This window comes from Lethenteron reissneri, chromosome 58 (genome assembly GCF_015708825.2).
Source record: "Lethenteron reissneri isolate LAM-NWPU_2019-01 chromosome 58, ASM1570882v1, whole genome shotgun sequence".
In the NCBI taxonomy this organism is placed as follows: domain Eukaryota; kingdom Metazoa; phylum Chordata; class Hyperoartia; order Petromyzontiformes; family Petromyzontidae; genus Lethenteron; species Lethenteron reissneri.
Window position 1 is genome coordinate 4068498 of NC_083836.1, and position 17097 is coordinate 4085594.

At 51.4% G+C, this 17097-nt stretch overlaps 1 protein-coding gene across 6 annotated transcripts in view; it reads left to right on the forward strand.

Moving 5' to 3' along the window:
• Positions 1–17097, forward strand: part of LOC133357478 (unconventional myosin-VIIa-like) — a 94447-nt gene that overhangs the window by 25797 nt on the left and 51553 nt on the right. For all 6 annotated transcript variants that reach the window (XM_061575423.1, XM_061575425.1, XM_061575424.1 and 3 more), the window contains 11 exons: positions 1200–1352; positions 2014–2198; positions 2713–2834; positions 4296–4438; positions 6120–6233; positions 9073–9226; positions 11059–11135; positions 12253–12372; positions 13939–14090; positions 14794–15004; positions 16565–16700. In XM_061575423.1, the coding sequence (XP_061431407.1) occupies positions 1200–1352; positions 2014–2198; positions 2713–2834; positions 4296–4438; positions 6120–6233; positions 9073–9226; positions 11059–11135; positions 12253–12372; positions 13939–14090; positions 14794–15004; positions 16565–16700 (1567 nt within the window). The remainder of the gene's footprint in view (positions 1–1199; positions 1353–2013; positions 2199–2712; positions 2835–4295; positions 4439–6119; positions 6234–9072; positions 9227–11058; positions 11136–12252; positions 12373–13938; positions 14091–14793; positions 15005–16564; positions 16701–17097) is intronic.

Sequence of the window (17097 nt, forward strand, 5' to 3'; positions counted from 1 at the left end):
ACTCGTCGCACCCGCTCCATTTCGGCACCGAAGATCTCCCTTGTAGGCTGTCAACACCGTCACCACCGTCACCACTGTCACCACCCTCACCACCATCACCACCGTTACCACCGTCACCATCGTCACCACCGTCACCACCGTCACCACTGTCACAACCGTCACCGCCGTCACCACCGTCACCGCCGTCACCACCGTCACTGCTGTCGCCACCGTCACCACCGTCACCACCGTCACCACTGTCACCACCGTCACCACCGTCACCGCCGTCACCACCGTCACGACCATCACCACCATCACCACCGTCACGACCGTCACCACCGTCACCACCGTCACCACCGTCACCGCCGTCACCACCGTCACGACCATCACCACCATCACCACCGTCACGACCGTCACCACCGTCACCACCGTCACCACCGTCACCGCCGTCGCCACCGTCACCACCGTCACCACCGTCACCACCGTCACCACCGTCACCACCGTCACCGCCGTCACCACCGTCACGACCATCACCACCATCACCATCGTCACGACCGTCACCACCGTCACCACCGTCACCACCGTCACCGCCGTCACCACCGTCACCGCCGTCACCACCGTCACTGCTGTCGCCACCGTCACCACCGTCACCGCCGTCACCACCGTCACGACCATCACCACCATCACCACCGTCACGACCGTCACCACCGTCACCACCGTCACCACCGTCACCGCCGTCACCACCGTCACGACCATCACCACCATCACCACCGTCACGACCGTCACCACCGTCACCACCGTCACCACCGTCACTGCTGTCGCCACCGTCACCACCGTCACCACCGTCACCACTGTCACCACCGTCACCACCGTCACCGCCGTCACCACCGTCACGACCATCACCACCATCACCATCGTCACGACCGTCACCACCGTCACCACCGTCACCACCGTCACCGCCGTCACCACCGTCACCGCCGTCACCACCGTCACTGCTGTCGCCACCGTCACCACCGTTACCACCGTCACCACCATCACCACCATCACCACCGTCACCACCATCACCACCGTCACCGCCGTCACCACCGTCACGACCATCACCACCATCACCACCGTCACGACCGTCACCACCGTCACCACCGTCACCACCGTCACCGCTGTCGTTAACGTCGTCGTGTCGATGCTGTCACCGCTGTGGCCGCGTCCCCAATGTGCTGCAGGAGCATTGGGTGACTCCGGCCAACGAGAGCCTCATCCGGCTGATGCACCCGACGTCAGTGACGGGCGTGGAGGACATGATCCGCCTGGGGGACCTGCACGAGGCGGGAATTCTTCGCAACCTGCTCACGCGATACCGGGAGGACCTCATATACGTGGGTGCACACAGCGTACACTGAGCGTACACGCACGCACGTACGCGCGCTCTGTGTGTGTAGAGAGGGTCTAATGTACGTGTGTACACCCATACGCACTAAGCGTGTGAACGCACATACACACGCACTCAGTGTACGTGCGCGTATGTGTGTACATACAAACTAAGACAAAGTTCCCCCGTATAGCCTTAACAGACCGTTGGGGCAAGTGCTGTTAGTAAGCACCTATGGCACACGAGGGGGTGGGTGGCCAGCCCCACGCCCGGCCGCCTTTGTCTCCCAAGTGTACACACATTCACACACGCACACTGTTTCTAATTGTGGAGGGAGAAACTGGAGGACCCGGGGAAAAATAGCACACGACCACGTGGAGCGAGAAAGAGACGCGCAAATTCCAAATATACAGCACCAGGCGTCAGGGTCGGGAACCAACCCACGACCTCCTGCATACCAGGCGAGGTTGGTAACATCTCTTAACCACCGTGATGATGATGAGAGAGACACGCAAACTCCAAATATACAGCAGCAGGCATCAGGGTCATGATCGAACCCACGACCTCCTGCATACCAGGCGAGGTAGTTAACATCACGCCACCGTGCCCATAGCTCCCAGTGCCATTCCCGTGACAACACCCGCTGTCGCTGTGGGGCGCGCGTGCAGACGTACACGGGCTCCATCCTGGTCGCCGTGAACCCCTACAAGACGCTGAACGTCTACTCGCCCGAGGCGATCCAGCAGTACCGTGGGCGCAAGGTGGGCGAGCTGCCGCCACACATCTTCGCGCTCGCCGACAACGCCCACTTCAACATGCGGCGCAACGAGCGCAACCAGTGCTGCATCATCAGGTGAGAGGGTGGGCAGTCACGTGGCAAGGGGTGGGGGGTGGGGGGGGGCAATCCGATGAGCTGTGAAGCTCTTTTGGGGGCTGTAAGTATGAGGTTTGTGACGTTGGAGCATTTGTCGATGAGACCTCGATCCAGATGGTGATGAAATCTAGATCCAGATGGTGATGAGACCTCGATCCAGATGGTGATGAAATCTAGATCCAGATGGTGATGAGACCTCGATCCAGATGGTGCTGAGGACTTGATCCAGATAGTGATGAGATCTTGATCCAGATGGTGATGAGACTTATATCCAGATATGGTAACGAGATCTAGATCCAGATTGTGATCAGACTCAGATCCAGATGGTCATGAGACCTGGATGGCCATCAGATCTTGGAGATCTTAAGACCTTATGAAGATCAGATGTTGAATGTTTTTTACAAAGGAAGAAATGAAGAAAGCAACGGCGAGGGTGGGACGCGATCTCAATGGCATTTTGACCTCTCGGCTCCTGACCCTGCCCTGCCCACAGCGGGGAGTCCGGCGCTGGCAAGACGGAGAGCACCAAGCTCATCCTGCAGTTCCTGGCGGCCGTGAGCGGTCAGCACTCCTGGGTGGAACAGCAGATCCTGGAGGCGAACCCCATCCTCGAAGGTGCGCAGCTCCAGAGCCGAACGCGCCCGTCGGTTCCTCGTGGACCGTGTCGTGTCGTCATTCACGTTTTTTGCACTGCGGGCTCTCGCGCTTAAGTGATTCAGTGAAGCGGGCGAATTCTTAGAGAGTGGCGAGAAAAGAGTGTGACGGAGGGCCCCCCGGGTAACATACATGAACTCGGATCCGAGTGAACGTGAGCTAGGTCAGGGGGCCGGCAACCTGCCGCCTCCGGTGACGCACGCGACTCTTTGTGGACTGCTTCGTGAACGCGTAAATATATAAATGTGTCGTTAAACCCGCCACCACCCGGCACAGGCAACTAGTAAGGGTCGTCACGTAAACAGAACGTGGCCAATTCGTCACTAGTACAGCACGCCGCTGTGTTGGAGAGCCAAGCCACAACTTTTACAGTCTGTTATGGATGATTATTGGTCAGGAAAGCCTACGTGTTAAACTGCTTCGTGAACGTAATGTATGGACGTAGGTAAGTAAGAACATTTGATATTGCACACTCTTATGAGTCCAGTCCATCACGGATGCGCACTGATCACACGTTGAAGTAGGCTCTCTGAAACAACAACAACGACAACAACTCAGGGATAGACCCCTCGAACGTGAGCTGGTAGCGTGTTCCAGGTCTTTGGGCCGGAGACCCCGAACACTGTGCTGGCCGTATCGCACACGAGGTTCACACGCTGCCGCCATGATTAATACCGGCGGGTGGCGTAATAACCGCGACAATCATTCCACGCGTCGTCACCACCGCCTCATTTTTAAATCTTTTATATTAAGTTGACTTGCTTGTTTGGTTGTGCGCTTACGACCGTGCACATCTTTCTGTCGTTTTTTAACCCACTTCCCGTGATCCAATCGAGCTGACATTTTCCACACAGACTCGTTGTGCGTGACAATTAATTTTCGTGAAAATTTTTTTCCAAGGTTTTACACTTTTTAGGAAAAAAAAAATTATTATATTTAATTACCAATTGCTTAATGGTGGCAGGCAATCATCTGACCCATAGGTGGCAGCCATCTCAAGCCAGAGGACGAGAGGACTCTAGCCACCACGCATATAAAGGATTTATAGTGAAAAACTTTGTTTTTACTGGTTATACTTATTTTCACGCTTTTATATAACTCGCTCTGTCTGTTCTATAATCAACTCTGTCTGTTGACGTATCCTCAAATCTTGTAACTCAATTTTAACCCACTTCCCAATGTGGTATCGACTGCTAACTTGTTATACGTATGTCATCCTGATGACAATACTATATTATATCATTGAAAATTTTTACACACATCCCATCCGCTCATGTAGTGTCATCTCGCCAACCGTCTTGTACCGTGGTTAGTTCACCGTACAGAGCCTTGGCTAAGGCGCTATATGAACGTACGATACGATAATAATAATAATGATGATAATAAGAAAATGATAACCACGTGCCGCCTGCTGTGCCGCAGCCTTCGGCAACGCCAAGACGATCCGGAACGACAACTCGAGCCGCTTCGGGAAGTACGTGGAGATTCACTTCAACGAGAAAAGCGTCATCGAGGGAGCACGCATCGAGCAGTACCTCCTGGAGAAGACGCGCGTGTGTGGGCAGGTACCCATCGCCGTCAGTGTCATCATCAATATCGTTGTCGTCAACGTGGTCGTCATCGTCACCATCATTGTCATCATGATCATCATCAGACAATTTTTTCATACCGAAGGAATCCGATGAGATGTAAAGCTATTTTTTTCCACAGATGTCCAGTGAATGGATGGAGACAGGCAGATATAGGGCCCCCTCATTTCATACCTAGCACCAGGGCCCAGGTCCAACCGTGCTACTCCTACCCAAAAAAACCCCTCTACTTTGTATCCGACAGTGGAGGCTTGTAATATTTCCACGAGGTGGGGCTGTTGTGAGTGACCTCTGAAAAGATGGTCGTGCTATTGGCCTTCCCGCGACAGTGATACAACTGTCTTATCTAACAACGGCAGGCATCGTCTTGGTTCTTTCGGTAAAGTCACGTAGAAGGGAAATAATAAAATAATAAAAAATAAAACATAATAAAATACAATTCTCACGACGCTTCGGCCACAACGCAAGCAGCCGTCCCTCAGGTGAAGAACAGGGCTGTCGGAAAGACAGCGTCTGAATGAACCTACGAATGAACCAACGGCAGGCATTTATAAACAATACTAAACACAGCAACAAAGCACTCAAATGCTGTCCCCGTGACGCTCAAGTCCACACGACACAACCCCATAGACACCGCCAAAAGCTTGATTATTTGGTTCTTTCGGTTAAGTCACGTCTAAAGATAAAATAATAAATTAAAATTAAATAATAGCATACGACGTTTCGATTGCAACACAAGCAATCATCATCAGGTATAATGAAATAGCGACATAAAATCTAACCAGAAAACTATAGACAGACATATTAGCAGACAGATATCACCAAGATACATAGAGGGAGCAACACAGGTACAGAGAGGGGTGATCGTCTCTGTGGGGTGGCCTTAAATAGACAGAGGGGGGAGGAGGCAGAGAGAGGGAGGGGGTTGGAGAAAACATTTGCATATCAATGAGTGGTCCAAAAAACAAGGTTCTGCAAGTGCGATGACACGGCAAGCAAGTCTGAAAATCAGAAGGACAAACTAAAATTCAATAACCTAGCAAAATATAATGTAATACAACACAGAGGGTCGGTCAACACACAATTAACGCATAGCCTAAAATTAAGACCGCCAAAAGCCTCGAGGACAATTAAAAATCAGCTGACACGACTCTAGAAATCAGCCACGGCAACCAAGGCACCGCATCCTGCACAATAACAGCCACACGCCGTCGTAAACCCGCCTACACAACAAGCTTTCGTTGATCTGTGTTCACTGGCGACATGAATACAATGCGCACAGGCCGACTTTTTTTACTCCACTTTTCACGAGCGCTCGTTTTGTTTTGTGGTTACTGTTTGTCTAGTGACATTATTCGAATACTGTCCGATGCTATCCGAACAATGTCGTTGAGGCACACAGTGACCACATTATTCGGATACTGTCACAAAAAAAAAAGCCGGCTGATAATTATTGGCTGATAGGATCGCAGAGCTCGGGCAATTGTTGTCACCGGCTCATCCTGGACCCTCTGGGTCATCCTCTCTCTCTCTGAGTCGTCCTCTGTCCGAATAAAGTCGTTGTCACTCAGCGGTTGGGGGGGGAGGAGGGGGTTGGTGGGGGTGCGGCACTTTCTCCGACTCCCACCCTTTTATATTTCCCCACGCAACAACGCAGGCCGAGCAGGAGCGCAACTACCACATCTTCTACTGCCTACTGCTCGGCTCGAGTGACGAACAAAAGAAGAGACTGGGCCTCGGGAAGCCGGCGGACTACGCCTTCCTCACCACGGTGACCTCCGGCGCCTGGGACTTTTTGCCGACACGTTGCCGCGGATAAGCAGGGGGGGGAAGGGGGGGCAGCCTTAAGTAACGCGCTTGACGATGACGACCTTGATCCAGATAGTGATGATACCTCGATCCAGATGGTTAAGAGACCTCGATCCAGATGGTGATGAGATCTCGATCCAGAGGGTGATGAGGACTCGATCCAGATGGCGATGAGATCTAGATCCAGATGGTGATGAGGACTCGATCCAGATGGCGATGAGATCTAGATCCAGATGGTGATGAGACCTCGATCCAGATGGTGATGAGACCTCGATACAGATGGTGATGAGACCTCGATCCAGATGGTGATGAGACCTCGATCCAGATGGTGATGAGATCTAGATCCAGATGGTGATGAGGACTCGATCCAGATGGCGATGAAATATAGATCTAGATGGTGATGAGACCTTGATCCAGATGGTGATGAGATCTAGATCCAGATGGTGATGAGACCTTGATCCAGATGGTGATGAGATCTCGATCCAGATGTCGATGAGACCTCGATCCAGATGGCGATGAGACCTCGATTCAGATGGTGATGAGATCTCGATCCAGATAGTGATGAGATCTAGATCCAGATGGTGATGAGACCTCGATCCAGATGGTTAAGAGACCTCGATCCAGATGGTGATGAGGACTTTATCCAGATGGTGATGAGATCTAGATCCAGATGGTGATGAGGACTTGATCCAGATGGTGATGAGGACTTGATCCATATGGTGATGAGACCTCGATCCAGATGGTGATGAGACCTCGATCCAAATGGTGATGAGATCTAGATCCAGATGGTGATGAGGACTTGATCCAGATGGTGATGAGATCTAGATCCAGATGGTGATGAGACCTCGATCCAGATGGTGATGAGATCTAGATCCAGATGGTGATGAGATCTAGATCCAGATGGTGATGAGATCTAGATTCAGATGGTGATGAGATCTAGATCCAGATGGTGATGAGATCTAGATCCAGATGGTGATAAGACCTCGATCCAGATGGTGATGAGATCTAGATCCAGATGGTGTTGAGAACTCGATCTAGATGGTGTTGAGACCTCGATCCATATGGTCATGAGACCTCGATCCAGATGGTCATGAGACCTCGATCCAGATGGTGATGAGACCTCGATCCAGATGGTGATGAGACCTCGATCCAGATGTCGATGAGACCTCGATCCAGATGGTGATGAGACCTCGATCCAGATGGTCATGAGACCTCGATCCGGCATGTATGTTGGACTTCTACCGCGCCGTGCGTGGTCGACTGTGCGGCTGCGAGGGTTGGTGGATTGACGCAGCACAGGAACTCCCTTCCCGTGGGTAGGCGTCGAGGAGGAGGATGAGCCACAACCCTGGCGCTGCCAGGAGGCAAGGATGTGGACTCCACCTGTTCCACCTGTGGAGGATAGAGCGTTTCCCCCTCGCACACGTGTGGGCTGTCTCCGGACGCTCTGGTTTTTGTCCCGCGTGTGAACGCTCATCATTGTTCCACGTTAAATTTATTTAGGGTTGTACATAGCCAACCGTGCTAATCGATGGTGACAAAATAAACACGAAAAAGCCGGCCTGATAAATTGGCTGATGGCACCTTAATATATATTGAGGACCGCTGAGTTTGGCCAATTGTCACCGGCTCATCGCGTGGGTGACTTTCTGATCATCAGTGGTTCCTTCTCTTGGAGCCTCTGGGTCGTCATCTCTCTCTCTGAGTCGTCCACTCTCTCTCTGAGTGGTCCTCTCTATCTCTGAGTCGTCCTCTTTTTCTGAGTCGTTCTCTCTCTCTGAGTTGTCCCCTCTCTCTCTGAGTAGTCCTCTCTCTCTCTGAGTCGTCCTCTCTCTTTCTGAGTCGTCCTCTCTCTCTGAGTCGTCCTCTCTCTCTCTAAGTTGTCCCCTCTCTTTCTGAGTCGTCCTCTCTCTCTCTGAGTTGTCCCCTTTCTCTCTGAGTAGTCCTCTCTCTCTCTGAGTAGTCCTCTCTCTCTCTGAGTTGTCCCCTCTCTCTCTGAGTAGTCCTCTCTCTCTCTGAGTCGTCCATTCTCTCTGAGTTGTCCTCTCTCTCTCTGAGTCGTCCCCTCTCTCTCTCTCTCTCCGTCGTCCCCTCTCTCTCTGAGTCGTCCTGTCTCTCTGAGTTGTCCTCTCTCTCTCTCTGAGTCGTCCTCTCTCTCTCTCTGAGTCGTCCTCTCTCTCTCTGAGTCGTTCTCTCTCTCTGAGTCGTCCTTTCTTTCTCTGAGTCGTCCCCTCTCTTTCTGAGTCGTCCTATCTCTCTCTGAGTCGTCCTCTCTCTCTCTCTTAGGTGTCCTCTCTCTCTCTCTGAGTCGTCCTCTCTCTCTCTGAGTCGTCCTCTCTCTCTGAGTTGTCCTCTCTCTCTGAGTTGTCCTCTCTCTCTCTGAGTCGTCCTCTCTCTCTAAGTTGTCCTCTCTCTCTCTGAGTCGTCCTCTCTCTCTGAGTTGTCCCCTCTCTCTCTGAGTAGTCCTTTCTCTCTCTGAGTCGTCCTCTCTCTCTGAGTTGTCCTCTCTCTCTCCGTCGTCCCCTCTCTCTCTGAGTCATCCTCTCTCTCTGAGTTGTCCTCTCTCTCTCCGTCGTCCCCTCTCTCTCTGAGTCATCCTCTCTCTCTGAGTTGTCCTCTTTCTCCCTGAGTCGCCCTCTCTCTCTCTGAGTCGTCCTCCCTCTCTCTCAAATCGTCCTGTCTCTCTCTCTCTCTCTCTTCGCGTGCCACCAAAACAAAAATAAATCAAACAAAAAGAAACATTGTCAGCCGACGGATATTTATATTTCTTTTCTTCCCCCGTGCCGTGACCGTCGCCGCAGGGCAACTGCACGCGCTGCGACGGGCGCGACGACCTCAAGGATTTCGCGAGCATCCGCTCCGCGATGAAGGTGCTCGCCTTCTCCGAGACCGAGTACCTGGACATCTCCAAGATGCTGGCGAGCATCCTGCACCTGGGGAACCTCAAGCTGCAAGGTGCGGGCGAGCAATCGCCATGGCGGCGGGTATACAGGAGGTCGGGGGTTCAACCCCTACCCTGACGATGCCTGCTGCTGTACATTTGGAGTTTGCGTGTCTCTCTCTCATCATCATCACGGTGGCTGGGAGATGTTAACGACCTCGCCTGGTATACAGGAGGTTGTGGTTTCGATCCCAACCCTGACGACGCCTGCTGCTGTATATTTGGAGTTTGCGTGTCTCTCTCTCATCATCATCATCACGGTGGCTGGGAGATGTTAACGACCTCGTCTGGTATACAGGAAGTTGTGGTTTCGATCCCGAGCCTGACGACGCCTGCTGCTGTATATTTGGAGTTTGCGTGTCTCTCTCATCATCATCACGGTGGCTAGGAGATGTTAACCACCTCGCCTGGTATACAGGCGGTTGTGGTTTACATCCGAACCCTGACGATACCTGCTGCTGTATATTTGTAGTTTGTGTGTCTCTCTCTCTCTCTCCCCGTGGTCGAGTGGATTTTTCTCCGGTTTTCCCCTCCACATTTAGAATTAACGTCACACGCGTTGAGAGTATTTGGCTGGTATACAACTTCCACGTGATGATGATGATGATGAGCCCAATTCGTTGAACTATCATTTGTGATAGACAGGTCGCTTCTGATAAAGAGCCGTATGGCTCTGTGAGGCCTCACCTCGTAAAATAAAAATAGTTTCCAATGAGTTTCACTTCAAATAATTTCGTGACTGCAGGAATTAATATTCTTTGGGTCTTTCGGTAAAGTCGCGTAGATAGGTTCAAAGAAATTAACAAAAAACTACGACGTTTAGATCACAACACAAGTGATCGTTATCAGATTGTTGTTGTGATTGAAACGTCGTAATTTTTGGTATTTTCTTTGAACCTATCTACGCGACTTTACTGAAAGACCTAAAGAATAGAGTTTCACTTCATCCTAATAAAAGTAGCAAGATCATTAACAGAGTTCAACGGCTCTGACCGCCGTTTACGGAATAGCTCAGTGGGCCCTATCTCGTAAAATTAAACAAATCATATGGCATAGATAAGTGTTTTTTTTACCTACTGCAGCCTTGCACCCCTTTGGTTCTCAATCGTTAAAAATATATAATGTTAATAGGCACATAGGTTTGATTAAACAAATAAGTTGTATCTTCTTAGTTCTTTCGGTAAAGTCACGTAGAATGGAAATAATAAAATAATAAAAATACAACATAATAAAATAATATAATAAAAAAATATAATAAAATATTATTTTATTATTTCCCTTCTACATGACTTTACCGAAAGAACCAAGAAGATGAATCCCTGCAGTCACGAAAGCTTTCAATCGAAAAATCAGTTGTACACACGTGCCCGTGCTTAATTTATATTTTAGATAATTTGCCTTCTAAAATAACCTGGCCATGTCCCGCACCCCCGCAAAGGGCACCTCGCACCCCCAGTGGGCACGTGATGCACCCCAGGTTCAGAAGACGAACCGCTGGTTTAGATGCTGCTGCCGGCGGCAGTAACGGCGCTCCCGTAAGCCGTTCGAGCTCGCGCAGCGGTTAGCGCCATGCGCTCTTCTGAACCCAGAGACCCGAGTGGCGATTCCCACTAACGGCCACCAAAACACCAGTTCCTGGGCCTTCCCCCTAGGTCGACTCAGCCTTAAACGAGTAGGCGGTAGTGTCAAATGTGTAAGCATCGCCACTGGGGAAGGCCACGCAAACCGCGATGTCCGCGCGGCCGCGGCGGCGGCCTTCGTAGGTGCCGGCTCGCTCACTGGGCCCTTGCGCTGACCAGTCTGCTGAAGGCGATGTGATGGACCTTTGCCTCTGTGACCCCGACAGGCACGGTGAGCAGCAACATCGAGTGCTGCGAAATTCTCACCAACGACCACCTGACCTGGGCCTCCAAGCTTCTCGAGGTGACTTCAAGCAACTCCCCCAAATCCACCGCCGATGCGTTCACGGCAAGGCCGTAATTATAATATATATTGGGGAGGGGGGACACAGCCCCCCTCCCCAATATTCAAATATGCTCAAAATGCCCCCCTCCCAATATATTGCTATATAAAAAAATGGCTATGCTATGTAAATAAAAACAACTATTTGCTGAACCTTGGCCACATTATCTGGACTTGTCTTCATATAACAATGCATAGATTTCTCTTCATATGATTGTGGTTATGGTTGTACTTTATTAATCCCTAATCTCTGCAATTACATACAATGAAACAAGAAATGGTAAAAAAAAGTAAAAACAGAGCAATGTAATACAATACACTATTAGACATTATTGTAAAAAATAAATAAAAAGTCCATCCCATGTGTTAGTGAATTTTTTAATATTTTAGGCAGGAAATGAGTTTTCAAATTTAGATATTTTTTTGGGCTGGGACACCCTGGCCACCCACCCCCTCGTGTGCCGTGCCGGCCTTCATAGGCGCTACTCGCTAACAGCACTTGCCCCGACAGTCCGTTAAGGCTACACGGGGGGCGGGCTGGGGATCTTTGTCTTTGTTTGATTGTGACGTCGGTCGGCACGCCGCGTGTCTCTCTCCGACCGTTCACCGAGCGCGACGTCATCGGCGCCGGTTACCCCCGGCACGGCACGGTTTTGCCCGGTGGAAAAAAGTAACCCGTAAAATCAAAGTTTTTCACTATAAATCCTTTATATGCGTGGCATCGGTTTTATTTTATTATTCATTTCTGTTTTTCTTGAGTAAGAGTTTCATTTTTATCACATTGGTATTTTAAATTTAATATGAAAATTTTTTTTCCCTAACAAGTGAAACATTTTGGAAAAAAATTTCACGAAAATAAATTGTCACGCACAACGAGTCTGTGTGCAAAATGTCAGCTCGATTGGATCACGGGAAGTGGGTTAAAAAACGACCGAAAGATTTGCACGGTCGTAAGCAAGCGCGCAAGCAATTGAACTTAATATAAAGGATTTAAAAAGATGTTGTGAGTGGTGGTGGGTGGGTGGGGTGGGGGTTGAGTGAGAGGGGAGGAGTTTTACTCAGCCGTGGTCCGCTGCAGGTGGATGAGGCCGAGGTTCAAGAGTGCCTCACCAAGAAGGTGATGCTGATGCGTGGGGAGAAGGTGACGACGCTGCTCAGCATGGCGCAGACTCAGGAGGTCCGGAACGCCTTCGTGAAGGTAAGGGGACGTGACGTCCATAAATGACGTCACGCACCTAGGGGGGGGAGGGGGGTCAGACGTTTGTGACGATGTGTGACGAGGGGGGGGGGGGTTGAGAAATGTGACGTCACGTCAAAATGCGCAACTTTAAATAAATATAGACAACACGTTCTGATTAATTAAATAGACTTTTTAATGTTTTCTCCTGCAACATCAGAGTGCAGCGCCACATTAACAATAGTTTAAAGCGATTTGAAGCATGTTTTATTTTTTTTTGGGGGGGGGGCAGAGCTTTGTGACGTCATATTTGAGGGGGGGTCTGACTTTTTGTGACGCCGTGTGACAAAGGTGGGGGGGTCAAAAATCGTACAAAACAGCGTGACATCATTTATGGATGGCCCCTAATTTATGAAGATAAAAAAACCCGAAACGATGAAAACGATTTACTTTTTATTTTACCCAGCTGAGGACGCCGCTGAGTTACGTGGATCTTTTTTTAATCTTTCAGAAGCGACTTGGCCATTTAAAATGATAGCTCAACGCAGTGAATTATCATCATTATCATCATGTAGACATTTTATAGGCGAGGGCAAACACTCTGAACGCGTGACGTTGAGTCTAAACGTGGAGGGGAAAACCGGAGGACCCGGAGAAAAATCCACGCGACCACTGCGAGAGAGAAACTCAAAATACAATTACGCAGCAGGCATTGAGATCGAACCCACGATCTCCTGCATACCAGGCGAGGTAGTTAACATCTCCTAGCCACCGTTGTTGCTATAATTAACCCGCCTGTACCCACTCAGCAGTATCAATGGGTGCACCACCACGGCTAGTCGCTCGGCAGGTCTCGTGCGGTGAGATACAATGTGGGTCCTTCAACATCTAGAATTGAACGTCTGGCCAGCCTGCATAACTAGGCCAAAGTTCACTCCAAATAACCCATGAACCGCACGGCATTCTGGGAGTGCTGCATTTTTTGCAACATTGATTCAAGGCAAGCAAAATCTCCACCGATTAGACATTCAGTGCCTCATCAGCAGAGCAAGGCTTTGCTTGAATCAATGCTGGCGGAACTGCCAAATCGTACCAGGCAAGGACTGGTTTCAACACTCAGTGTCTCACCAGCAGTGTTTGGCTTTACTTGAATCAATGCCGACAAGACTGCCAAATCGTACCAGGCAAGACTGGTTTCAAAGCTCTGTGTCTCATCAGCAGTGCCGGGCTTTACTTGGGTCCTGATTCAGCGCGACGTGGCATAGCAACGCCAACTCGTGAAATGCATCATCTCATCCCATCGGGAGGAACGAACCTTTCATTTTCTTTCTTACGTGGAAAGAAGGGGAGAGAGAGAGAAAGACGTGGATACGGGAAGGCAACTGATCGCTCCGCTTCGTTCATCTCGTTATTTAATTCGTTCCGCTCCACCGCGACCGTTCGGGCAGTCATTTCAAAACGCCTCTCTCTCTCTCCCAGGAAGCCCTCCTTCGTTCACAGGATCGAGCCGAACAAAGCTGCCGGATCCGCGCCCGCTGCTGCCGCGCCCTTTCACTCCTGGCCACTTGCCCCAACCCCTTGTCGCAGGCGATCTACGGCAAGATGTTCGTGTGGATCGTGGACAAGATGAACTCCATCGTGTACAAGCCGCCCTCTCGCGGCGGCGGCGAGCAGGAGGAGGAGCGACGCTCCATCGGCCTCCTCGACATCTTCGGCTTCGAGAACTTCCAGACGAACAGGTGTGTGTGTGTGTGTCCCACCCTCCCCTCCGCATGTCCATCTCGTCCCTCCGCGGGTCATCATCTCGTTCATTTGTACACTCATTTAGTCAGGCAGTCAGTCGGTCATCCACCCACCCACTCACTTACACACTCACTCACCCACTCACTCACCCACTCACTCACTCACCCACTCACCCACTCACTCGCTCGTCAAAAATGAGACTCCTATCCCGGGTCTCCTGAGTTCTCAGCCGGTTACACAGAATTAACTTGGAATTCATGAACTCATTCTTTCATTATCTCATTCATTTAGCCACTCACTCACCCACCCACCCAAAGACTCACCCACCCACCGAACCACTCACCAACCCACTCACTTACCCACCCAACCAAACACTCACCAACCCACTCAACCACTCACCCACCCACCCAACCACTCCCCCACCCACTCACGCACCCACCCAACCACTCACCAACCCACCCAACTACTCACCCACCCAACCACTCACCCACCCACTCATTCACCCACCCACCCCTATCCTTGTCTCTTGAGTTCTCCCCCGGCTACACAGAATCAACTTGTAACTCTTCAACTCATTCATTCATCATCTCATTCATTTATTCACTCACCCACCCACTCACCCACCCCTATCTTGGTCTCTTGAGTTCTCACCCGTGTCTCCTCGTCCTCCTCCCCCCCCCCGGTACCACCTCGTCGCAGCTTCGAGCAGTTCTGCATCAACCTGGCCAACGAGGCGCTGCAGCAGTTCTTCGTGGGACACATCTTCAAGCTGGAGCAGGAGGAGTACGAGCGAGAGTCCATCTCGTGGAAGAACATCACCTTCACGGACAACCAGGAGGCCCTCGACATGATCTCCAGCCGCCCGCTCAACCTCATCGCGCTCATCGACGAGGAGAGCAAATTCCCGCAGGTTCGAACCGCGACCGACGCCACTGCTGCTCGTTTTAAACCTCGTGGATAGATGGCTTGAGCCTCGCTCCCCACCCCCGCACAAGGTAAGGCTCCACTCAGCTATGTGCACAGCCTCTCCTTCAGAAGCGAACGCGGCTACCACAAATGATTGGGCCGCTTATCATCGTCGTCGTCATCGTCGTCATTGTCGTCATCAACGTCATCGTCGTCATCGTCATCGTCGTCATCATCATCGTCGTCTTCGTCCTCGTCATCAACGTCATCGTAGTCATCATCGTCGTCGTCTTCGTCGTCGTCATCAACGTCATCGTAGTCATCATCGTCGTCATCGTCGTCGTCGTCGTCATCGTCGTCGTCGTCATCGTCATCGTCGTCGTCGTCATCGTCATCATGGTCGTCATCGTCGTCATCATCGTCGTCATCGTCATCGTCGTCATCGTCATCATCATCATCATCGTCATCATCATCGTCATGGTCGTCATTGTCATCGTCGTCATCGTCGTCGTCATCGTCGTCATGGTCGTCATCGTCATCGTCATCATAGTCGTCATTGTCATCGTCGTCATCATCGTCGTCGTCGGCGCGGAAATTCACAACGGCAGCCAAATGCTCGAAACGCGTGACGTCGATTCGAAACGGGGAGGAAAACAATCGACGCGTCCACTGGGGGGTGCGGGGGAAACGTGACCGCTCCAATTATATAGAGGAGGCATTGAGCGAGATCGAATGCACAACCTCCTATATACCAGGCGAGGTAGGCAACATCTCCTCGCCACTGTGGCGCCCAGGAGGTCTGCCGAGGGCCGATGGATCGCAGCGCCCGGAGGGATATTCGCAACGGCCCATTGCTGGCTTGGATGACTGCGACTACGGGGACTCCACTACTTACGAACATTCTACTTACGAACTTTCATAGATACGGACAAACCTGGGCCGTATGTCCACGTTCTGTAGTGACATCTACAGAAGGTAAATAACTTGTGGCATCTACGTCTGCAGAACGCGAAGAACCAGTCGCATCTACGTCTACAGAACAAGAAGAACCAGTGGGATCTACGTCTAAAGAAAACATGAAGAACCAGTGGCATCTACGTCTACAGAACATGAAGAACCAGTGGCATCTACATCTGCAGAACGTGAAGAACCAGTGGCATCTACATCTGCAGAGCGTGAAGAACCAGTGGCATCTACATCTACAGAACATGAAGAACAAGTGGCATCTACGTCTACAGAACGTGAAAAACCAGTGGCATCTACATCTGCAGAACGTGAAGAAGAACCAGTGGCATCTACATCTACAGGAGATGATACAACTTTTAAAGCCATTCCCCGTGTTTAGTGTACACGCTGTACAACATGTTTGTAATCGACGGGAGTAAAGGTTCCAGAGGTACTGTACGTAAGTCGATTCGTTCGTGAGTAAAGTTGGACTTACGAACGAATCGACTTACGAACAGTACCTCTGGAACCTATCTCATTCGTGAGTAGATGAGTCCCCGTTCTCCTATGACTACGACACGAAATGATGCCCCCCCCCCACTTCCTCTTACCTCCGCAGGGCACGGACGCCACGATGCTCGCCAAGTTGACGGCGCAGCACAAGAAGAACGCCCACTTCATCCCACCCCGGAGCAACCACAGCACGCGCTTCGGGATCTCGCACTTCGCCGGGGACGTCTTCTACGAGAGCTCGGGTGAGCGCGCGTGAGTCGGGGTGAGCGTGTGTGAGTCGGGGTGAGCGTGTGTGCGTCAGGGTGAGCGTGCGTGCGTCAGGGTGAGCGCGCGTGCATCGGGGTGAGCGTGTGTGAGTCGGGGTGAGCGTGTGTGAGTCGGGGTGAGCGCGCGTGCATCGGGGTGAGCGCGCGTGCGTCGGGGTGAGCGTGTGTGAGTCGGGGTGAGCGTGCGTGAGTCGGGGTGAGCGTGTGTGAGTCGGGGTGAGCGTGCGTGAGTCGGGGTGAGCACGCGTGCGTCGGGGTGAGCGCGTGTGAGTTTGGGGTGAGCGTGCGTGAGTCGGGGTGAGCGTGCGTGCGTTGGCTGGGTCAACGGTTGGCTACGTACGGTGCGAAAGAAGTTCAACATCCATACAGCTTT